Genomic DNA, 24,096 nt, shown 5'->3' with positions numbered 1-24,096 from the left:
CCACTCATCTTGCCTATTATAACGCTATGCTGTCGGGTCGGATTCGGATCAAATCCAACTTGAGCTTATAACCTGGCCGGATCCTAAAATTTAAGATCCGTATCCAAAAATTAAGCGTGTGTGTTGTATATACAAATAGAGTATAACAGCATAATGCTTATTATAGGTCATACTAAGTTAATGCACTCATCAACATAAATCCCAATGGAAATATTAATTTTATTTTCCCATATAATGCATTTAGCATAATATTAAATACTTTTAATTGGATGCTTAGCACGGTTCTTTATTTTGTTCTATACTACTCATTTCAAGATGGATAAAATGCCTAGCGTATTAGCTAGCGGTTATTATCAAGTCGGATCCATTTTGGACCTATGCCCGGATCCGAATTCAATGAAACATATGATTCTAAAAATGAGGACCCATACCCAAAATTCTACATGCTATAAGAACCCCTAAAGGAAAAAATAACTCAACCATCTGAGAGAGTTGTTCATAAAAAATGACAATGCTAAATTACGTTGACAATTGAAAGATTTGCCACCTTTTCTCTACATTTAGGTGTAAGTTAGAGTCAATTTCTTGTACAAAGAATTGAGGCAGAAAACCATCGAGTAGCAGCAAACAAGGGGAACAAAGATGAAAAATAATTTAACTTATATTTACATAATTTCTAGTGACAATAATAGAAAGTGATGAAACACACAGAAGTTCTAACACAGGAGAGGATAAATAGAGTCCCAACAAAAACAACTCTGAGTGTTGGACAGAAGAGCAGCTGCATAGACAGTGAGGTGAAGAAATGCATGTTCCTATCTCAGCAAATGATAGTCAAAAGCCCATTTCCTTTTCACTACTGGTTAAAGTGATCTTGGAATGAGCTGTTAGGACTGGCCTTAAAAAAAAAGGCCATGTCAATAACTATTTAAGACACCATCAGCATCCATCTTCTGTGGTGGCCATTGGAGATGCAAACAACATTTCAATCAATGAAAACCAGCCTAGGCAAGGGTTACACAGACCAGGAACAGATTGAACACATGATGAGCCAGCAGCCAAATCTATATTCGACAGTGCTCCAACTTGGTGAGAAGCTTGGTGTCAAATTGCCAGCAATCCTGATTAGCAACGCAAGATGGTTAATGAGGGTGGTTTTTATAGTCATCCGCACCAGACGAAGCTTTCTTCACTCTGAAGTTGATATCACCACGGATGACTGGAAGCTTAATCTTGGGAGACAGCCTCTTGGCCTCCTCGCACGTGTATATATGTATCTTCCTCACAATGCTGCAGAATTCACTGCAGTTAAAAAGAACGAAATTTAAATTATTGTGACACCAAATGACCAAATTGACCTATTGTCAGTAAAATGTTTGACAGATAAGATTTAATTCTTCAATAACTTTCTCATCATTTAGCACAATAAAGAAGGATTTTGGAACATTACTTCCATGGGTCATCGCCAACCAACATAATGTCATCCTCATCATCTGTGTAGACAATTACCCACTTATTTACTGCACCAGTAAGTTCTCTTTCAATGCTGAACATCTCTTCCAGTTTGTGCAAAAGCTCATCATATCCATTTAGTCTCGTCAAGTCCACTGCCCTCCCAACTGCAAACCCTTGCATATGAACCTGCAGAAAAGGAGGGGTTTGGTCACTCGTGTATTTCTCCTCCATCACATAAATTATATCGGCCGTCAAAATTTCTAGCTAGAGTTATCTAAATTCAATATATAAATTGCTGATATAGTCCTATTTAATGGAGGGCAGCAAAGCAAAAACAGAGAAGTTTTAGTAACCTTGGTGCAGCTCCTTGTTTGGCGGCTATATGTCTCTTGTGGTGACTTCAAGCACGACTTATCAACTTCACTGCTAATTGCCGGGTTATCAGACCTGTTGACATTTGATGGCTGAGATTGCCTATCAGAATCCACAATCAAAGATGTCAACGGTTGGTCCTCTGCAATGCTAGAAATCGTAACCACTGGTGAAATTTCTTCTGTTGCAGCACTCTCGATTAGTTGGATCCCAAAGAGCCTGCAGCCCATGGTCGCCTCCTTCTTTGTTTCATTTGGTCCCTCATTAATGCTTGTCAAGAAGGATTTAGTTTGAGCTGATGTCCTAATTGGCCGGTAGATGGGACTGTTGGTGACAGTTGATGTTCCAGTTTTTGCACTAAAACCAATGGTGTCAAACTTTGATGCTGCTGAGAATGAAGAGGACTGTGTCTCAGAAACTGAGTAATTTTGTGTAGTTTCCTCTGGGGATTTCCATAATTCTGCAATGAGAAGCAAATATGAGTGATTGAAGAAATAAAATAATTGAACAGGCAAGTAAGATATAGTTGCAGAATGGTTCCTTTGTTGGTGGATTTTGTTTCTACGTAATAATAGCAATGGTAGAACCTAAATGAAGTTTTATTGATGTTGATAGTAGCATTGCTTCCGAACCCTAGATATTGTCGATGCTTCTACTTAATTAGGATATCTTAAATCATATGCAGCCGAAGCACTGTTTTAATAGAAGTCTCTCCAAATACACACTGTCACAGAATCAAGAAACAAAAGCAAAAACACAAATAAGAAATCATAAGTCCTAGATATTCATGGTTGGCTGCATCTATAAGGACATTCTCCTAACATTGAACTTCATCAAGGGCAATGTCACAAGTCACACTGAAAAAAACTACATCCTTTCTTATTGTGTTCGATGAAGTTGTCTTATTACATCTCTTGTATAGCACATTGTCTTAAGTCTTGTCTTATTACAACAATGTCTTGCACCACTACCCTGAACTGCCACTGTCTAAAAATACTTTCACAAAAGACTCATTGAATCTCAAAGCAGGGTAGAGATTTTATCAGCAAGAACATACTTGTATAGCACAGACCACCACAAACCATATGTGATAGTTGTTTTGTATTACTACAGCTACAAGGACATTCTCCTTTCACTGAACTTTATCGAAGGCAATGTCACAAGCCACACTAAGAGCAACCACGGCCTTTCTCATTGTGTTTGATGAAGTTGCGTTATTACATCTCCTTGCACCACTACCCTGAACCGCCACTGTCTAAAAATACTTTCACAAAAGACTCATTGCATCTCGAAGTAGGGTAGAGAATTTATCAGCAAGAACAAACTTGTATAACACAGACCACCACAAACCATATGTGATAGTTGATTTGTATCAACACTACCACAAACCTTGCCTAGTTTGTATAACACAGACCACCACAAACTAGACAAGGTTCTGAATACCGTACCATACCGGTATACCGATCAACTATTGGTATAGTACACACCGAACGTACCGACACACGGTACACTAAGGTATACTGATGTACCACCCGTACTAGTCCTCTATCGGACTAGTATGTACCGCTCGCACCGAGCGGTATGGTACGGTATTGCAAAGCATGATAACAACCAAAAAAGTCAATATTATAGATATCAGTTGTACACAAAAATGCCATGAGTTCTGGATATCGAACTGTGACAATGATATAATCATATAACCACAACAATCTATTCTTGTGTATTGTGCATGCAGTGCAATCATTACCTGCCAAGGTACAAGTACACAATAAACAGTAGTATGCACCGATCTCTTTTTGAGAAAAATCAAAATATTCATAATCATCATGCCTTCATGACCTTTTAATACTAAATACTATGTCTGCTCAGGACTGGTATAGGAGAACATAATTGTTTATATAAAGCACAAGTTGTTCAAAGACAAAGACAAAAAGCAATCTAGTCTAGGGAAAAACAATTATTTTCCAAAGAAAATACAACAATAATGATCAGAAACATCAAAATCAAACAACGAAGATTGCATGCCCTACCAGGTGAACCTGGTGGTCGTGCACGTTTGCTTCTCTGAACTGGTTGAGAGGTTAGATGAGTAGCTGCTACAAGTGGCACCAATTCCCATGGTGAAACTTTATCTGGCCGCATGATGGACGAATGTTCATCCCACCGTACCTAGATATGAAAGCCAGACAGTTTGTGAACACAAAAACAGCAGTATGGAAAAAAAAACATGCTGTTAAGGTAAAGATTAGATTTTGAATTATCATGACAATCTAGGGAAGGCTTGAAGTTTAGTATATACTTCTGATAAAAAAATGGGAACAAAGCCATTGTTCCTTAGTATTTATGAAGTTGGCTACAAACTTCTGATTAGCAGCATGCTTTTAGCACTCAATAGAAATGAATTTTTACCTTTAAGGATCTCCATTCTGAATCTGCCCATATGGAAGTCTTAGTGTCACCCATGCCAATTATAGTACCACTGAATCTGGAAAATTGTAAAGGAAACATTGCTTATGAAAGATACATTGATGACAGTAAGATCATTAACAAGAAAATAACATACCTTTTCTCCGGAGCCTCATCGCCTTCAAATCTCATCTTAAACCTCATCCCCATGGAAATTTTTTTATTCTTGGCTTCAAGATACTTGTTAACACTGATGACAAACTCAGATCGATTTGTTCTGAAAAATGAACATTCTATTATGTATTAGGAAAAATAAATTGGAAAATACATCAAAAAAAATTCCTGGTTTACATAATTTTTTTAAGAACAAACTAGATAAAGGAATGGAACCATAAAATGGTTAATTCGGAATTAGCAAACTTTATGTGCCCGAATATTCAATTAGAGTTTCTAATAAAAACTAGAACATTAAATATCATTTCCAACTACCATTGGATACAAAAGTGACACCCCGAGCATCTTAATATGTCATACTGGAACTTTGCGTCCTATTTAATCAAATGTAGACAAACACCAATGACATGATTGCAAGCTTAAAATATATAAATGTTTACAATTGTGCGTATGCGTGGGTATGAAATAGTGTGATAACGAAGACAGGGATATCATTAGTAGCAATATTACCAGAAAATGATAGAAAGCAATGGCAATGGCAACGGCAATGACAATGGCTTAAAATAAAAATCAAACCTGGGTTTGTAGAAAACAGAAAAGCGAGTCCCTGTAGAGAAAGCGTGAGCAGCAGTAGCTAGAACTCCAACATGCATGCTATGACTAGATATGACAGATGATGGCATGTTATTTTGTTGTTTCATAAGCCTCCTCACACCAACTCGCAATTCACCATTCTCGCCTCTGCCATGTATCATAGAAAATGCTTATGCCCAAGTAAACAGGAAAAAACAACTAATTATTGACCAAAGACACAGTATAAAATGCCAGAGTTCAGCAGAAGAAAAATATCTAACCTCAAAAAGATAAATGCATCACCAGCTACTAATTGCTTTGCACTAACAAAGACACTCCATCCGGTTGTGAGAAGATGGCGCTTAGGATGCCCTGAAAAGCATGAGAAGCAACAATATCCATTTAATATCAATGTTCATCCTCCATGAAAAATTTGTAACATATGGTTAGGAAATGTATATGTGATTATATTGATCATGGGCATTAAAAGAATTCTCAATAGTGAAAATATTAAGGCTCTGTTTGTAGCACAGGATGTGAGAAAAAAAAAGATAAATTCTAAATCAAAATTAGATGGTTGAAAAGAAAATCTCAGGCTTTTTAACAGAGTGAAAAACAAATCTAAATCCATTTGGAATTGCTAAGCTATTGGCCAAAATATTTGCTCATAGTAACCAACAAATCTAGGTTTTCCTTTTTAACTTTCCTCCTCTTCTCTATCCTGTTATTTACAAGCAGCAGCCAAATCAGGCCAGAACACTTTGCCATCTATTGGCCCCCCTTCCTATCCTATCTATGTTTCCACCTTTTTCATATTATCACTGCAGTTGGATTTGGTTGATTTCTAATGATTTCATGTCTCGTACAAAAATAAGCTGAGAAATCAACTGAAAGTAGCTCAAGACCGACCAATCCTAATTTAAATCAACCTATCTAATGAACCGAGTTATAGTCCTCGGTTTCAGTAACCTCCCAAACTAGTGTGTCACCTGCTTAACAGACAATTGATTGTCTTGTACCTTTCAATATCATTGAATAAAATATTAAAAAATAAAATAAATGACACTGTACCACTACCGAGCTATATGTTTTGGTACTAATCCTCGATCAAACCAGTAAATAGGAGTGTGTCACATCGGTGCGATCAAGATTTGATACCATGCTCGAAACCACTATAAGATTAAACCAAATAAGCCTATCAACTAAGAAAGCAGAATACATGTAACCTCGAAATATATGACGAAAATGCCACTCATTTCCATGAAGATCTTTGGCAACCAATTCTTGTGAAGGTGGATTCTGGGACATATCCTGCACAAAGAAGAACTTGATAATATCTTGAGAAAGTTGGAGGAAAAATAAAGAGAAAAAAAGTGCATATCGTGAAATACTGAACAGAAAAAAAATCATATTAGTGACATACCAACGGAGGAAGGCACTCATCTGCATGTCGCCTAAGAACTGAGAACCCACCATGGGTGCTGGTGTCTGAAGCTGTCAGAATCTTACAAAAAGAATGGACAGTACACCTTTCTGCCTCAGGAAGAGGTGGATCTGGGGTGGTAACCTCACCTTGCTGCTAAAAGTAGAGCAAGGAGGCCAGTGTAAATAAAAGAAGCATGTCGAATAAAGTAGAAACAAATGGAAGAGATACATCCATCTGAAATAAGTAGTTGAACTTTATAGTAGCTCAGAGGTTGCAGACACATTAGAAAATGAAAAAACTCAATTGATTATGTATTGTCACTAGTGATTTAACAGGCACATCGAAGCACATACTGCTCATGCAAAATTAGATTACCTGACTAGGAATTCAATCTGGCTTTAAAAGTGATCATAATGCAGAAAAAAGAGAGCATCCGAAGTAATTGATAGAGCATGTAGTGAGCAGCACAAGTTTATAATGGAGCAAAGTATTCAACTTAGAATAACTTACATTTATCTCGGGAAGCAGTGTGATCTGTGCATAAACTTCATCTGTATCTGGTTCAGCCTACAACATGAGAATATAATGGAGAAAATAACATGATTTCTTCGATTACTGCATCAAATATGAAAAAGGGCCAAAACGATAATTGGATTAAATTTAAAAGGGAAAAAAGGATAACAGTGGTAGGAACTTACGTGCAAGTCAACATGAATCACCTTGCATAGGATCTTTGAGGGTAGATTAAACAATGGCATCTTCTGCTCATTCTCCTGGTCTGATGGTGCTTCAAGCTAACAAAACAGAAAGAGAAGCAGACGTGAAAATCTACGTCAATTTGTTCTGTCTTGTAGGAACTAGCCCGTGAACATAATAGCTAATGAGCCATATGCAACAATCAACATAAAACAGTGTGACTATGTCCTGAACCGGTCTGGGATTGCCATATTAGCTGCCCTTAATGGTAAATGCCCTATTGAGATTGGAGAAGCCAGCTCAAAGACCCAACAATTGGCTAACAGGTCCACAGTTCATAGGTTCTTATGGTGCAAGAGAAGACATGGGGAAAAAGAACATCACCTAGACATGCATAATAATAAATCTTTGCAAGATGAGGCAGAAGAAAATATATATTTTGGAAAAATTATCACATGAAAAACTAATAATCACCTGTTCCATGTGACCCTGAGGAAAGTAATAAACCCGTTCTCCTTGACAAGGCACAGTAACGAGAGGTCCAGCACATGCATGCCATAGTTCCTTAGACAAACCATCACCTGAGGACCCTGAAAAACGATGATCAATAGCATAACCCATTATCGGAGCTCTCCAAACCAAGAGGTCGTAAAATTGAACTGTTATAACTCGAAAGGTGTTAATTTTGACAATATAACCAAATCAATAAATGTAATCAGGGCAAAAGCACGTCCCAACAGAATCCACAAGACCCCTTAGAAATCGATATGGAAATCAATACAAGCACATGCAGAAAGAGCGAATGGTAAAAGAACAAGACCGCAGAAGCGCATGAATGAACGAGGCGAGATCAAACAAATGGAACAGTTCATCACCACGAAACTTCTAAAACATGGGTTTAGACATAGTCCAAATCAAATAAAATAAGAAATGAAAGGAATACAGAACAAAAGGTATTGGAAATATTATGCATAAGCGTCAACAACCTTTTGCTTTATCACTACAGAATCATATGTTCTAAATGAAAATTTTCAAGGAGTGTTAGAAAGACTGGAAAGATTAGAAAATAAAAACTAACCTAGACCTACTGAACAATTTGGAGGCCCCATCGCCATGATAATAGGCTGGAATTTCCCTTGAGCAGCTCAATCAGCCAAAAAGAAACAAACCTTACAGAATATGGTGGCAAGACACAACTAGCTCGCCCTGGCCTCTGCTAAATCAACCCCGCAAAGGCTTCTCACAAGAGGAAAATCGAAAAACTTGAAGACCGCTTCTTCTTGTAAGCCTGCGAACAAAGTTCGAGTGCTCGTGAAAGGCCAACCTGATCACCTCACCAACTCCAAAGCAACTCCAAGTACCACCACCCTACAAAGCCCCTAGCAAAATGACAAGACGGCCTCGATTACTTCGGAGATAGTGCTATGCCTAAGATAGCAACTGAACCCTATCTGTGATTCCTAGCAGCCATCAGAGTTTGTCTCGCGCAAAAAAGAAACCCTAGTGGCCCGCAGCTGCATCAATCCCTACTCCTCCGGTCCCTTGAAACGGACGGGGCTCCGTCACTTGATGGCCACGGGTAGCGTATAGGCGCCCCTCTCTCCGGCTCTAACAAAAGCGTTCTTCTACCAGAAAGGCGCCGCCTTTCGGTGCTAATTCTTAGTCACGACCACGAATTCAAATCGAAGAACTTAACTCCACCGATTCAGATATGGAACGACGACTCTTTGCTTGACCAAATTCCACTGACTTCGACGGATTCGCGTCAATGCAAATTCTTAAGAGACAGACCCAAAAAATCCCGATCTCAACAACCAAAAAAATCGGGATAAAATCAACAAGGCCTCCTCGTTCTTTAACCATTAGACAAAAGCTCCCCTGAGAAAGCCGCCAAAACCTCAAAAAGACTCATAATTCCATCGCGGAACAATCATTAATCCGTCGAAACCCTCCAAAATCCACCACTCCCAAACGAAGCAAAGCTCCTTCCGCAGCGATTCTGAGACGCCGCCCGGATCGTCGAGAGAGAGAGCTAAAGTCTGACGGCAATTTGACGCCCCTATCGCCTAAAGACTCCGGAAGAAACGGAGACCAAACACGCAACTCCCGCAGCAACGCGAAGTTTTGTTTTTGTTTTTGTCTCCGATCTCGACTCCTCCATCTCGCGCCACCGCGATTCCCCTGTTCCTGCGGTTCCACTTACTTATCTCATTCCGACGGTCCGATCACTCCAATTTATGCGCATCACATCTGATTGCTTTTGTCTCACCGACTTTACAACGTCCCGGAGGAACAGAGGAAACAAAGCCGGTACGCGCGTCGCAGCGCCGTCGATACCGTCGCGGGCTTACAGATCCAACGGCTCATTCTCCACTGTAACGTCAAATTATCCTGTTTTCGACGGCGTCATTCCGACGAGCCACCAAAGGAGCGGCTTCAATTGGGTCCCTATAATTTTAATAGCAATTAATAAAAATAGGTTAAATTACTAATTAAAATATTTTTAATTAATGTTTAGGGACGACGATTGTGATCAGAAGGTCGAGAATGAATCTTGCAGATAGGGTTACGATGGTAATTTGGGAAGTGGATGGGCCGGCTCCGACACGGTCTTCCTCGAGAGCGATGGCTTCCGTTCCCCGCAACGGGAGACAGCCGACGGCTTGACGGCATGCATGACGGGGAGCGTCAAAAGGCGTGACGCGGCGTCCTCTATTCCGCAGGCAAAATCTCTTTGCGGAAAGGGATCTCCTCCGTTCATCTCCGATCCGTAAATCCAACGGTGTATAAATATTCTCGCACACTGATTACTTGCGCCACGTGTCCACGACACGTTGGCCCCCGGGTGCCACCCAGTCTACCGGCAATCAAAGCGCCTGCTTCCGATGTCCCATTCAGGTAGGCCCCGCCCAATTTCCCCAATTAAAGAACGGGTAGGTCAGCAGGAAGGGATGGGTGTGCGGGAAAAGTACATTTTGCTCTGTTTCTCAGTGCCTCCATTATTGTACTAAACAAAGTGTTGTTGTTCAGCAGTGAGCCTCAGCATTTATTAACCATTCAACTTTGGGGAAATGGCTTTTATTATACCTCTTTAGGTTTGGGTGGGTGTAGGATTGGGATGCAAATTATATGGGAAGCATCCTTATAATAATATTATCCATTAATAATAACACAAATATCAAAAATTAGGTAGATCATCTATAATGATCCTTCATGGCTTCCCTATGAATAAGGACAAATAGAGTATGCAACAATTTGGATTGACCAGCTTGTGTTATTGATTGCACCTAAAAAGAAAAAAGAAGAGACTGTTGTTGGAGGATATAAAGGTGCAAGAAAAGTAGTCATCAAGTCCTTGTCAAAAGCCAAGTAAATGAAACAAAAGGCAAGGCATGGAAAGTGGATTCCTATTCTCTAAGGGTGCTTGACAAATCTTTGTGTGGCATTGAGGAACAGGCTAGAAGGAGAGGGGACAGTGTGGGGAAGGTCAGAACTGGTGGCATCTGCCAGGGAACAATATTCCAATTGGCTTCCTCCCTCTTGCACACATTTATGGGGTGGAAAGGGATGGGTGATGTAGTGGCATCCAAGTCCTTGGCCACCTGCTTGGAATTTGGTGTTTTGGTGACCGGGACTTGGTTGGACTTATTGGTCTCATGTCCATTTCATGTTCCTTATCCTCTGCATCTTGTTCATATGACATCACCCCCTTAGACCTTTAAGATTGCAGTGGAAAATGTGCATGACATGTTCTTTATACAAACTCAAGCAGAAGAAGTACTCTATCAGTTTTAAGAATCATGTTCTCAAGAATTAAAGACTTGGCATGAATTTTGGTAGAAGCCTCACAGACTACTTCTCACCAGAATCTGTCCTCTCTGTTTTTTTTTTTCCTTCTTTTATTTTTTTTGATAAATTGGTCAGCTAATCATTTATTTTTTGCAGAGTTTATGTGAATTTATTGAGGCCTTTTGGTGTAATCATGCATTAGGTGGGGGGGTTTCAGCTCCTACCTACTTCCAGTACAACACAGAGCAGAGGAGGCTCCCTTTGCCTGCAGACTCATGCACAGATTTCCATGTCTTCCATCAAATTCTTGCACATCTCTCAAAGATTGATAGATACAGATCATGAGCAGTGCAGCAGCTAATTAATTATCCATGATTCAGAGGACCATTGTTTCCCAGTACTGTTGCAGGGATGATTTTAATGCGCAATGCTGGTCTCTGTGGTGGTGTTGGCCTCTTTGTGCTTGTTCCTTTCATTGATTGAAGTAGTTAACTGTGCATTTATAGATCCCTCCTCCCAAGAAATGGATACAGAAATCAACACAGAACATGGTCCCTAAGAGCTACACTAGATCAACATCACCCTCCTTGTGCCCACATCTTCCTTGGCATCACATGAAATAGCCCTATCTCATAAAATAATATGAACAACATGAACTGCAGGTCTCAGTATCTCTGAACAATATGCATAACATGAAATAGGCCTATTTTATAAAATAAAGGTAAAAATAAATAATGAAGCTACCTTCACATCTTTCACCACCTAGAAAGGTGGGGATCAGACATGAAGCTTTCAGCATAAAAGTGGCCACCTTTATGGTGGTCAATGCCCAGTTGGTCTTGGACAATTCAATAGATGCTTGTTTCAGTATTGATACACAATGGCATGACATGAAGGAAAGGATGTTCACATTGGAGATGTGACCTAAACACAAAGTCCACAGCTAAAATAGCATGCTTTGTACCTTGTTCATGTGCATGATGAACTTAGGTTTAACTTCTTTGCAGATATTAAAATACCAGTTCTTTCTCTCTCTTTAGACCAGCCCATACACTGCATCTATAGTCCAGGTTACCCTTTGATTGAGTACTGTAGGTGGGTGTAAAGAAATGAGTTCTATATGGGGAGCTGTATGGAAGAAAGGTTCTTCAGAACAAAGTCTGTAATTGCACTTGTTGATTGGGGGAACCTTCCAACCACAGGTACAGCAGCTTCAGACACTGAAGCATTTGTATTATCACAAGGATGAGCATAGTAAGATATTGGGCTGTGTTCTGTGTGTGTTTGTGTGGATCAGTGGATAGCATCAGTTGCAGTAGCATAGCTTGGCTCAATTGGATGCTGGACTTGGCATTGAGCTCATCTGTTCCAAGGTGGTTTCCAAAGGATTGAGAATATTAAAGGAGAGTAGAATTTGGTTTTCTTAGAACAATATGTTATAAGACTATGGAGGTGCATTAATAGGTAGTGTCAAGAGATCAACAACTTAAACCTTCAACTGAATTTATTATATTAATAATAAGAAAATCCAACACAAGTGCATAATATTGGATATTAGCATAAAAGTAAAATAGAAATTCAAGAAATTTTTTTGGCTATTTCTTTTGAACCTATAGATGATATCATTGGATGATGAAAGTTTTATGTTTATAGATCCCTTACAGAGTCAAAATAAAATTTTTGAGTGGTAAGGATATGATATTTGAGTAAAATCTATTATATATTATTTCACTACAATCTATTATTGTTCTTAGATGAATGAATAGTTTCTGTCATTATATTTTTACAGCACACTTATTTGAAATTTAAATTAAATATTTTAAATAAAAATTTGATTCAATCCAACCCAAATAGGTGTTTTCATGATACAATTAGTTGAACTTTAAAGTAAAATATTATTTGAAATATTTATTAATTAAAACTAATAATACAAATTATTTTGTTTTTCTAACTTTATTTCTAATTTAAATATAATGTAATAGGTGCAGTCAACAGTTGAAACTAAGATTTTATTTGGGCCCAAAAATGGGATTGGCCCGCATCTGTTGGCCCATTTATGGGTCCATTATCTATGTAGAATTATACGACGCGCAACAGATTTCCATGGGCGAACAGTTACTCTTACTTAGTGCACCCCGCGTTAACGATTGTAAAAATAGAAAAGGATATCGAGGACCCACATGTGGGCCTATGTATGAGCTAATGGAAAGGAGGGTATGAAAGTTGGGTAAGACTTCATCGACGGGAAAAATTACCTTCGATCGTAGAACGGCGATAACAACTATTGCTATTTTTTCGCTTTCTGGTGTCCGTCTCCTCTATTGCACCTCGTCGTGGGATCGGGACTCCACGGGCGGGCAGTGATGGCACAACCGGTGGGCCGGCCGATGGTGGCAGATGCCGCGGCGAGACGGGCGGAATGCGCAGCGGCAGCAGCAGCCGGGGTTCGGGCAGACGGTGGCGGGGATCTTGCTGATGGCGCTGCTCTCGTACTTCGCCATGAAGTTCTTTGGCCCCAAGAGGCCCGCGGAGCCGTTCCAGCTCATCTCCAATCTCTTCCACAAGGGCGACTCGTTGGTTCGTCTCATATTTGTCCCTAACCCTAGCTTTTTTTGAGCTCCTTGCGCAAGATTTGGCACCGTGTCGGATCTTTATCACACGTGTGCGAGTTGAAAAAGATAATATTAATTTGCTTTTCTGAATGCTTGATGGTAATAGTGAAGGAATAGCGAGAAAGGCGAAACCCTTGTGAATTGTGATTCCAGATTGAATAGACTTTCCCAGGATACACATACCAGTATGTTCTTTGAAGGAATTGGTCAAGAATAAAAAAATGATATGAGGTTATCTATTATACATGTGCACTTGATGACCCCCTCATTTTCTTGATAAAGATTGTTATACTAAATCAGCTACTTCCATTGAGTTTTGGCAGTCTCATGCTTTATCTGACTTGATTCAACTATAGGATTATGTAAAGGGATGGTTTCACAATTGAACTGGAGGAGAGGGCACCTAATAAAAGAGGCATGATCTAATTTGAGGTTGATTGTTCTTTTGCAATTGTGCATTTAACTTGCAACAGAGGCCAGCTATATTTTCATGAACCTTGGACCTTTGAGCATTCGGATTCAATGCTACTCTGGATCTTGGTCAAGGACCCCATACAACAACACTAACAATAAAACCATAAGTACCAGCTAGGACTTACAAAAAAACAAGAGAGTAAGAAGATTGTTTTTACAGTTTGCAAAACACAAACTCAGTTCATAGGATCAGTTCAAGTGCAACATACACTGTTCATTAGTGAAATGAACATATGGAAGTACTTGATTTTGACCAAGCTCTTCAGAATATTCTGGAGAAAACTGTATCCTTTCATACAGATTGTGTAGTTGTATGCCACCATATGCTAGCTCATGTTTAGCTATACTGCACTCATAGTGTTGTTTAGCATGTGGTGTTGCCTTTCTGGATCTGTGCCTTTGAGAACTGACTTTGTCAGTCAGCAATTTTGTGTTATGGACATGAACCCAGTTGACGTGTACTTTTGGGTGTCTCACTTGGCAAGGAGACAAAAGAATAAAGGTGTTTTATGGGGAAATATAATTGTAATAACAAATCTATACATTTTATCTTTTCATGTCAGGCAAGCACATAATGCAAATATCAGAAGATGAGTTTTTTTAAATAGAAAAAAATCTTCAAGAGAAGTAAATAAGTTATTGGCTTCTTGGTACATTTCAACACTTTGGATACACATCTGACATGTGGATAAACAATGGTACATGATTTTTGGGTGCTGGAAACAAGTGTTCTAATTATACTATCCACAGCACATTATTCTGGAGTGGTTTTTATTTGCACTATCTGTTTTAGCCAATATTCCTATTTACTAGTACAATATATGGGTGAAATACAAGTTTGCCATGGTCTTCTATGGGGTATTTTGTGCTATTATTTGCTATCTTGTGATAATAAAGTCATCTCTGTTACTTTACAATGTGTAATGGAATTTCTTTTGCTAATTACCAGGACATGTGGGTTTATCTCTCTGAGAATGAGAAGCTTAAGGATTTTGGTGATGAGTATGCCCTTGTTTGGCATGTGTCTAATATACCTTGTTTGGCATGATTTAGGCCTTGTACGATAAGCGATCTATTATATTTTGCTGATAGAATTATTTTCATTATATGGTTTTGGTGCATTCTTTTGTTCTTATTATCTTGCTAGTCCCCTAGGCATATTTTAGCCATTGAAAAAACATGATCGCCTGTGTACCTTCTCTCTTCACAGATTTTGGTGTTTTCACACAACTTCTTTATGTTGTTGTTACAGTTGAAGAATGATAATCGTGTTGAAGCCAAGGATGAGGGCCCTGTAGATTGGGTTTCATATTGGAAACCAAATATCACAATAAACTTTGTTGATAATTTTACAAGGTAACATTCCCTCCAAAGAAAAAGAAAAAAAAGGAGTTGACCGACAAGACTTTGCTTCTGGATACTTGTTAACAATACGTACAAGTATGACAGCTGTAGACTCTTTATTTTAAATTAAGCCATAAAAGATTGTGACAGTTTCCTTTTTTTGCATGCTAAAGTTGTCTGGCTGCTGTCTGATTCTTGATGCCCCTGATCTGTATATATATTTTGACCTTTGACCTTTATTTGTCTTGATGCTGTCTTTAACATCCCTTAATTATCATACTTTTATACCAAAAATTTGTGGTGTTGTAGGATGCATCAGGTCTGGGAACTAGAAAAGATATCATATTTTCCATTTCTTTTAAGTGTTAACATGCCCTTTTGTCAGATTCTGTAGAAAATTGGAACGAGCCTAAAACCTTTCTTGCTTGAGGATGGCTCATATATATATTGGTTGATGTGTGAGTTAAGTCAAGATAGACTGTGTTGTTTGTTGGAACTACTAGCTATATGTGAGAATAATTGCTGGAAAATGATGATTTCTTGTAGAACGACAAGAATCAATGAATCAAGAGGTGATACTTGGGGGAGTGGGGTGGATCTCAGGTAAAAGGTGGTCCACCTTTACCTTTCTTCTTTCAAGGTGAGACACCAAACCTAGCAACATAGGCCACAAGCCCCGCAAGGCTGTCCTATACCACAATTAGGCTACAAGAGACATTCAAGTCAATTTAAACCCACAAACCTACCAAAGTGAATCATCCATCATGAGTTGAGAAAATGCATACTTTTCATAGGATGGGATTTAACTCCAAACTTTCCACTAGGGAGAGAGATGCTAATCATTGAAGGCAATGGATGTGGCATACCTGCTACCTTCTTATAAGACTGTATATGGGTAGTGTAGTAAGAATGAATTTCTAATGAGGTCTTGATGTGAAGAACTATTCATTGGAAGATGCCAAAGAAATAGGTCGTCTGGAATACTTAACCTTATAAAAAATATGTACAAATTGGTATGTTTAGGATGTCAAATCAAGGATAGGTATGTAGGTTGTGCTGGGTGGGAAGGGACAAACATGGTGCACTGGTTATGGCATGTCATGTGTCAATGTGACTGTCCCTACCATGTCTACCTACTGTCACTGCCCTGTACCACCACAATCATGCTGGCTGAAGGTGATACATCTGTGAATGTTTGCTAATTGGAGAATTATTTTACGCAAGCTCATAAGCTGCAATTCAATGGGAAATATCTTAGACAAACAATGTCTCTTAGCATGAAGGAAGTTCCTGTGTTTGAAGGCGAACATAGAATACTTTTTTATGTGTTATGGTGTGGCTGCTCCATCCCAAATTTGTCCACTTCGAGTTTGATAATAAATAAATGGTCAACTTGATCGACATTGCATCATTATTGAAGATATGCTATATGATGTCATTTAAAAATATTGGGTTCTTTATGTGTATGCAACATAGATGTAACAAACATTTAATGTAGTGCAAGTGATGGTGAGTAGAGTTTAGATGTCATCGTTGTCATTTTTCAGCTGGCATGCATTTATTGCTAGAACTTGCATACTATTAAAATTAATTTGTCAATTAAAATTCATTCTCACTGAGAATTTGTGCATTTAAGGCTTGTTTAGTGCTATTTGTGTGCCAAAGCTAAGTTATTTATACTTGCTGATAAAGCTTCACGTTGTGACAGTATATGCTTGACAATTGATGAGATATTCATTTGCTGTTTTGTTGTCTTCTCTCTTCTGTAATATACATTGGTTCTGTTTTTCATGCCTTACTGCCATAAGTCTGCTGTTTGTTACTGCATTCAGAGTATAATGCTTCAAGCATCAAGTATGATATTTGATCAATTGAACATAAGCATTCATTTTTGTCCTTATTGCTGAATTGAAGCATAAGTTTAGATGACGTTGCACTGTCTTGAGATGTTGGGAGAGATTTAAGATGGCCATCATTTATCTTACCTTTGCTGGTTCTAGCTTTAGTTCTGAACTCCTGGAGTTTGGGACATCAGTATGTGATTTGCACCAGTAATGAGGTGTGGCAAGCTTGATTCTGGATGAAAAGGTTTCATCTCTCTGCAGTGGGAGGAAAAAGATACGACATGCTTACAGCAGTATGCCATTGCTTTTGATGAGAAAGCGCTGCACCAGTTCAGGTGAGAGTGGAAGATCAAGTCACTGCAATCTTTGCAGGCTGAAATATAACCATCCCTGGTAGACTCTTCTCTCATGCTTGTTTGCTGATTTCTTCCTTGTAGTTGTCACTGAACAGTCAGCACTGCCTGTCAATGAATGTAGCTACTGCAGATGCCATCACTGCAAGTCCAACCTCTGGTGGCTGGGAGCTACTTCTTTATGATATGAACTTGATCTGCTGCAGGGCACAGTATTCCACTGCTGGATAAAAATTGCTCTCTGAGTTTCACATTTCTATAAACTTGCCTCAGTTATTTAGCATTGGAGCTTTAGCTTCTATCTTCACTTGTGGCAGTGACCAACATATCAGGATAAATGGATCCAAGTGACTGACTTGTGGTGTGCTTTTTCTTTCACTTGCCACCTCATGATATACATATATATATATATATATATATATATATATATATATATATATATATATATATATATATATATATATATATATATATATATATATATATATATATATATATATATATATATATATATATATATATATATATATGTGAATAACACAGTGGAACTGAGATATTAATGCGCTTGTTGGTGAAGTATTATTGTGTGCAACATTGTGTGAAGTTCATTGTGTTGACATGTCTAACGTCTTTTCCATGTCTATCATGTTTAAACTCCACAATCCTTGGCAGCTTGTTGCCTTCTTTAGACTTTACAGCATACCTTAGTGGGTCTTGAGTGTCTCATTAGCTCCCCTTTTTCCAAAGCCTATCCGGGAGCTCTTATTGCACCTAGCTGGTTAGGATCTTGTCAACATCTAATCTCATCACTGATCAATTCATGTATATAGGTTTGTATAACATGTGCTGAAGTTGATGAGAATGTCTTGATGGAAGATCAAGTAGATGATAGAGATACCATCTGCTACTGAAAACCAGCTCCGTCAGCTCCGTTCCATGACACAGTATGAGGTTGCACAAGACACAGTGGAGCCTGATTCAAATGCATGTTTTTTAGTTAGTAGATGCTTGACATGTCAATCGAGCAACCAGCAAGAAGGTGGAGATCGGGAGGGAGAGGGAGGAAAGACAGGTATTGATCTATCTTTCAGCTGACCTGCCAAGAAGATAGATAGATTGATTGTTGATGATTTGACCTACCATTTGATCGCAAAATTTGCACGAAGTAGCTTTATTTCTTTTGGTAGAACCACTAGTTGGATAAAAAAGATGAATCATTGTTATTTAGATTACAGAAGAAGTAGATTCTTTCAACTTTTCCTCTGAAGTGCTGAGCTTTCAGATAAGTTTGGCAAAAAGACATCTCCTGTTTGCAGAAATGACAGCGTCGGCAATAGCCTGATCTCCCAAAGAGGATCTCAGCATGTTCTGGTGTCACGTAGCTGACTCATCCGCGACACCTGCAACCTCAAGCTGAGGCTCCACTTCGGTGGGGTGCATGCACGAAGCCTAAGAACATGCACCTTTTGACCTAGATCCTCTCAAAGAATAAATCTTCCCGATTGCGCCTGCAAAAGATTCCATGAACTTGGACCAAAAAAAAGAGAGCAGATCGAACAAGACATGCAGAGGCGATTGGCTTTGGGAGCATTCATGGCGAGCAAGGCAATGGAAGGTGCTGCTGCTGGTCGGCACAGTTTGTTGTTTCTTAGGTGGGTGGGGATGCTGCTGCCCCCCTCAAAGCCGATGGTAGCTGAGATATCAGCTAAAAGTCAAGCCGGGGTTGACTTGGATGTCGATGGCAATGATGATGTTGGCATAACCTCAGTACCATATCGGCTTAAAGCCATTACACGACGAAGATTAGGCTGAAACACCACTAAGTTTGCGCAGTGATATCATCAATCCTTTGGCCATTGGATTCGATCACCGGAGCACTAATCAACGAGCATGTCTTTAAGTCATAATGGCTTGTGACTAATCTCATTAAGGTAAAAGTTGAGCATCAAATCATGACACACAAAATTCCTCAATTAAAAGAATTGGTCGAAATTTTGATTCGGTCGTCCGTCGTCGACTCAAAAGTCCACTTTGATCTCCTCCGCGTGATCTTGTTGGGAACGGATCAGATGGCGCTCATTGTCTCACGATCTCAAGGTCGGACCATCTCTGCCGTACACCTGCGTGCTGGTCCACCTCTCCTTACGCCCAAGTAATATTGTGGTGGGTTAGCGTGGGACCCACTCAAACTCTCCTCTCGTGCGCCCCCCGCTGACTTCCGATATCAAACCCGGCTGCCGAATGGAGGGCCCCACCGTCCACATATATATATATATATATATATATATATATATATATATATATATATATATATATATATATATATATATATATATGATGCATAAGCATTGGTGTATATAAGGAGATTTTTAGGCAAAATGATGCATCCTTGAAACTGATTTAGCAGCATAAGCATGGATTATTTTGGGTTCCTTGCACAATTACAGTATTGGAACTTAGCATGAAAAGGGTTTATATAAGGAGTTTGATTCCAAGTTAGTTCTGTGGCAGACCAGCTTTTGGTGTTCTTCTCACTTTGCTTGGTAAAATTATAGCACTCTGACAATCCAACTCCAACATACTACCCCACTAGCCAGTGACTGTTCACAACCCATTGATCCTCTCACCATAGAGGATCCATATCACACCAACCCCCCTCTCTCTCTCTCTCATGTGCTGTGCTGTTATAAATAAGTGAATCAACATGCCTTGAATTCATCAGTCATCTTGGAAGAAGAAGAAGAGCTGCTTGTATAATTGGGTTGTGAGCTTGAGAAGAGATTCTCTGCAAAGTGAGGTAGACAGAGTGCTGCGTGAGTGTGTGTGAAGAAAGAGTTTATGGACATTCAGACAAGACAGGATCTTAGAGGGGATTGCATGCTTACTGAAGTCTCCCTTGATTGGAGGGGCAATCCCTGCAAGCCCAACAAGCATGGGGGCATGAGAGCTGCTGTCTTTGTGTTAGGTCCCCTCTCTCTCTCTCTTGGACTTGGCATCCTAAATTTCTACTCTATGATCACATGTTCTTGACTCATGAGGCCACTATATACAAGTTTCACAGATCAAAATAGATTAGCTCTCTTGTTCTATTACAGTACAGATAATCAAGTTATATGCAGGATTCAGATTCACAAACAACAATCTACAAGTTTTGCCAAAGGTAGATTGAACTGGTGTGAATTATCTAAACATTGTTTTCATTCTCTTCCAGGCATTCAAGCATTTGAGATCATGGCAATTGCTGCTGTTGGCAACAACCTCATAACATATGTCTTCAATGAGATGCACTTTTCTCTGTCAGAATCAGCAAACATAGTGACCAACTTCGTAGGAACCGTTTTTATCTTGTCTCTCCTTGGTGGGTTTCTCTCAGATTCTTACTTGGGGAGCTTCTGGACCATGTTGATATTTGGATCTGTCGAGCTCTCAGTAAGTTCTGTTTTCCTCTGACAATTAATCCATGTCTACTGGAGAAGCAGGACAGAAGAACAAACTCTGTGATCGATAACCTATTCAAGGAAAACCAATTTTCAAGGATTAAATGTGTTCTTCCAATTGCTAGCCATATACTTGCATGTGATTTCCATCATAATACCACCGAAGAAGATATGAGAATGCAGTCCAGCAAAGAACATTAACAGATTGCTTTTCCTGCATTGAATCTGTTTTCGTTGGTTTTGTTCAGGGCTTCATACTGCTATCGGTGCAAGCACATCTTCCACAGCTGAGGCCACCACCATGCGACATGATGTCAGAAGCGCATTGCATGGAGGCCAAAGGCTTCAAGGCAACCATGTTCTTTCTTGCACTCTATCTGGTGGCCTTGGGGAGTGGCTGCCTGAAACCTAACATGATATCCCATGGTGCTGACCAGTTCAGAGAAGATGATCCGAACCAGTCGAAGAAGCTCTCCACATATTTCAACATAGCGTACTTCAGCTTCTGTGTGGGAGAGCTGATAGCTCTCACCGTTCTCGTTTGGGTCCAGACGCGATCAGGGATGGACGTCGGTTTCGGAGTGTCAGCAGCTGCCATGGCCATGGGGCTCATCAGCTTAGTTTCTGGTGTTCTTCTCTACAGGAACAGGCCTTCGCAGGGCAGCATCTTTAACCCCATTGCAAGAGTAAGCTTCATCAACCTCTTCTTCAGAGATCACAGATTAATCAAGTGTTACAGTCCTGTGTTTGATGCTCATCATGATCGCAATTATTCCTTGATGATTTGCTTTTGGTGGAAGAGAGTAGGAAATTTCCTTTGGATTTAGATTCATAGTCTTGTGTTTGATGTGTGTATCGCAAAAAGAGTTTCGTTTGCAAGCTGATCCAGTGACTGTAGACACATTAACCTTTAAGATAAGAACAATGGTGTTTCAATTGGACTGATCTGCTGCAATAGATGTAATAAAGCTGTATGTAAGCTTTGAATGTTCTTACCATCATGTAGAATGTTCTCTTGCAGGTGTTTGTAGCAGCTTTTTCCAAGAGAAAGCAGGTTTGCCCCTCCATCGTTGGTGATCTTGTACCTTCTCCAAGTGTCCACAACCTCATGCACATCAACAAGTTCAGGTTAGAATAGCTAATCATTCAATCTGATCATATATATCTTCTTAAAGAGCTAATCCTTAAGAGTTGAATGACTGTATTTTTGGTTCCTCTGCATGAGTAAGATTTCTGAACAAAGCCTGCATGAAATCTCATGATGGTTCTGCCATGAAAGAGAGCCGGTGGAGGCTATGCACCCCTGCCGAAGTCGAGCAGGTGAAGGTGATCCTTTCGGTGATACCCATCTTTGCATGCACTATCATCTTCAACACGATCCTCGCCCAGCTCCAGACCTTCTCGGTCCAACAGGGAAGTTCCATGAACGCCCAGCTCGCTGACTCCTTCAAAGTCCCACCAGCTTCTCTCCAAGCCATCCCTTACATGATGCTCATCGTACTGGTGCCCATCTACGAGACCTGCGTCGTCCCTCTCGCTCGACGGCTCACCGGAAAAGACCCTGGGATCTCTCCGCTGCAGCGGATCGGAGTCGGTCTCTTCACCGTCACCTTCTCGATGGTCGCAGCTGCCATGATCGAGAGGAAGAGAAGAGAGACGGCCATTGGGTCGAACGAGCTGCTGTCCATCTTCTGGATTGCCCCTCAGTTCCTCATCTTTGGGCTCTCGGAGATGTTCACAGCAGTGGGGCTCATCGAGTTCTTCTACAAGCAGTCGTCGGCTGGCATGCAGTCCTTCTCGACTGCCATGACCTACTGCTCTTACTCGTTTGGGTTCTTCTTGAGCTCCCTCCTTGTGTCATCGGTGAACAAGATCACATCAAACTCATCAAATGGTGGATGGTTGAGCGACAACGACCTCAACAAGGACAGACTCGACCTCTTCTACTGGCTACTGGCTGCTCTCAGCCTCCTTAACTTCTTCCACTATCTTTTCTGGGCCAAATGGTACTCCGACACTCCATCTGCATCAACTGTTACAACACATGAAGAAGACTACCGCAGCGTCAGTTCTTCAAAGCATGTCGGAGCTGATCAGGACGTACTGTGACATCACCATCCCACATGAAGCTTCCTTCTCGCGAGTCCTATACTGGAACTAATCTAAACCATGAACATCTCAAGTATGTTTCACACCAAATCTAGCTGGTGCTGAACCATGAAAACCTCAAAGATTGTCTAAAAGGAAGTCAGGTTCCATCTGAATCATTCACCGTCGAAGAAAACACACAGTCTGCTCTCTTTTCTTGTCTTCTCTTCTCTTTCTCTTCCTTTTTTATTTGAAATCATATTACTGATATCATGCAGATAACCAGCCGAACATTATCTTGTTTCCATCCATAGATTTGATCTATAGCCAGAGATAATTCCCAGCGCAAAGAACAAACAATTCCCAAAAATAACTTGCAGTATTCTGACTTCCATCATCTTTTAGAGTGCATCCTAGCATTTCTACTGCCATCAACTGGACTACCGCTTCAAAGGAGAGAATTGCTTCAAAGCTTGTGTTTGCTGAATGGATCAAAGTTGCAAAGGATCTCTGCAATGCCTGCAGCATTTCCGGAGACCATAAAGGTTCCAGCGAGATTTAAGATTCGTGCTCCGTCCCCGTTAACGGTTGGATTTTCATCCTACGACCGCAGGTTGCGACATGCGACCGCTTGGGCGGACACATCACCCCGAAGCATTTTTTAGGTGATTACGATTGACGTGGTCCGTGCACGCACATCTCACGTGCATAGGTAGCATCTTTTCATACGTCAGTTCCTGTAGAGCGTCAAATCATCACGCACAAAAAATATCATTTTCTGGGTCCCGCATGGCTTCGCCATCGGACATCCAATCATGAGGCAGGTAAAGGTTCGGGGATCGTATTAGTTAGTAGAATAATCAACGCTCGGAGTCTTTGGTAAACCCCACGACACGATAAAGACTTTTCTTTATTACAAATATTGCCATTATATTTTCCTTTAATTAGTATAATCCGTCAGCTATATTTTTTTTTCCTTAATCTAATTAGAAAATTCATAGTAATCTCTTCTAACTATAGTCAAAATTAGTTGTTTAGTACAAAACATATATA

General features: G+C 39.9%; 3 protein-coding genes across 11 annotated transcripts; 2 read left to right on the top strand and 1 right to left on the bottom strand.

Annotated features, from left to right (window-relative positions):
* Positions 1-765: 765 nt before the first annotated feature.
* On the bottom strand, positions 766-8,357 carry LOC135641576 (auxin response factor 7-like). Of its 3 annotated transcripts, none has more exons than XM_065157034.1 (14): positions 8,181-8,357; positions 7,577-7,692; positions 7,105-7,200; positions 6,917-6,973; positions 6,404-6,559; positions 6,207-6,291; positions 5,262-5,352; positions 4,984-5,148; positions 4,391-4,510; positions 4,237-4,312; positions 3,858-3,996; positions 1,809-2,287; positions 1,451-1,641; positions 766-1,302 (listed from the first exon to the last, which is right to left on the bottom strand). In XM_065157034.1, the coding sequence occupies exons 1-14, from the start codon at positions 8,215-8,217 to the stop codon at positions 1,143-1,145; spliced, it is 1,968 nt and encodes a 655-aa protein (XP_065013106.1). In that variant the 5' UTR covers positions 8,218-8,357; the 3' UTR covers positions 766-1,142. The 3 variants fall into 3 exon arrangements, with proteins under 3 accessions (XP_065013106.1, XP_065013107.1, XP_065013108.1); XM_065157035.1 differs by having other exon boundaries at positions 909-1,302; positions 6,404-6,556; XM_065157036.1 differs by having other exon boundaries at positions 909-1,302; positions 7,577-7,683.
* Positions 8,358-13,164: 4,807 nt separating this feature from the next.
* On the top strand, positions 13,165-17,882 carry LOC135586202 (uncharacterized). Of its 6 annotated transcripts, none has more exons than XM_065154143.1 (4): positions 13,165-13,468; positions 15,230-15,333; positions 17,427-17,558; positions 17,643-17,882. In XM_065154143.1, the coding sequence occupies exons 1-4, from the start codon at positions 13,289-13,291 to the stop codon at positions 17,701-17,703; spliced, it is 477 nt and encodes a 158-aa protein (XP_065010215.1). In that variant the 5' UTR covers positions 13,165-13,288; the 3' UTR covers positions 17,704-17,882. The 6 variants fall into 6 exon arrangements, 2 of the variants coding, with proteins under 2 accessions (XP_065010215.1, XP_065010216.1); XR_010497138.1 differs by having other exon boundaries at positions 13,168-13,468; positions 17,322-17,500; positions 17,603-17,882; XR_010497139.1 differs by having other exon boundaries at positions 13,168-13,468; positions 17,322-17,558.
* A 2,344-nt stretch (positions 17,883-20,226) lies between these two features.
* Positions 20,227-23,397, top strand: LOC103987207 (protein NRT1/ PTR FAMILY 4.4). Of its 2 annotated transcripts, none has more exons than XM_009405441.3 (5): positions 20,227-20,483; positions 20,730-20,947; positions 21,204-21,641; positions 21,977-22,083; positions 22,185-23,394. In XM_009405441.3, exons 1-5 carry the CDS (start codon positions 20,357-20,359, stop codon positions 23,062-23,064), a joined length of 1,770 nt encoding a protein of 589 aa, XP_009403716.2. In that variant the 5' UTR covers positions 20,227-20,356; the 3' UTR covers positions 23,065-23,394. The 2 variants fall into 2 exon arrangements, with proteins under 2 accessions (XP_009403716.2, XP_018682762.2); XM_018827217.2 differs by having other exon boundaries at positions 20,344-20,478; positions 22,185-23,397.
* The last annotated feature ends 699 nt before the right edge of the window (positions 23,398-24,096 follow it).

This window comes from Musa acuminata, chromosome BXJ3-6, assembly GCF_036884655.1.
Source record: "Musa acuminata AAA Group cultivar baxijiao chromosome BXJ3-6, Cavendish_Baxijiao_AAA, whole genome shotgun sequence".
Classification (NCBI taxonomy): domain Eukaryota; kingdom Viridiplantae; phylum Streptophyta; class Magnoliopsida; order Zingiberales; family Musaceae; genus Musa; species Musa acuminata.
The sequence above is the reverse complement of the archived record's forward strand: the minus strand, read 5'-3'. Positions and strand labels throughout refer to the sequence as shown.

What these genes read in the sequence shown, in the direction of transcription:
- LOC135641576 (XM_065157034.1), bottom strand. Translation starts at nt 8,217, where the DNA reads ATGGCGATGGGGCCTCCAAATTGTTCAGTAGGTCTAG. An exon ending in CTCAGGGTCACATGGAACAG is followed by an intron (nt 7,201 to 7,576) that starts GTGATTATTAGT and finishes CTGTTTTGTTAG; the next exon opens with CTTGAAGCACCATCAGACCA. An exon ending in TTTTCGTCATATATTTCGAG is followed by an intron (nt 5,353 to 6,206) that starts GTTACATGTATT and finishes CATGCTTTTCAG; the next exon opens with GGCATCCTAAGCGCCATCTT.
- LOC135586202 (XM_065154143.1), top strand. Translation starts at nt 13,289, where the DNA reads ATGCCGCGGCGAGACGGGCGGAATGCGCAGCGGCAGCAGCAGCCGGGG. An exon ending in TCCACAAGGGCGACTCGTTG is followed by an intron (nt 13,469 to 15,229) that starts GTTCGTCTCATA and finishes TTGTTGTTACAG; the next exon opens with TTGAAGAATGATAATCGTGT. An exon ending in CTGAAATATAACCATCCCTG is followed by an intron (nt 17,559 to 17,642) that starts GTAGACTCTTCT and finishes CAATGAATGTAG; the next exon opens with CTACTGCAGATGCCATCACT.
- LOC103987207 (XM_009405441.3), top strand. Translation starts at nt 20,357, where the DNA reads ATGGACATTCAGACAAGACAGGATCTTAGAGGGGATTGCATGCTTACT. An exon ending in AGCTGCTGTCTTTGTGTTAG is followed by an intron (nt 20,484 to 20,729) that starts GTCCCCTCTCTC and finishes ATTCTCTTCCAG; the next exon opens with GCATTCAAGCATTTGAGATC. An exon ending in ATGCACATCAACAAGTTCAG is followed by an intron (nt 22,084 to 22,184) that starts GTTAGAATAGCT and finishes TGCATGAGTAAG; the next exon opens with ATTTCTGAACAAAGCCTGCA.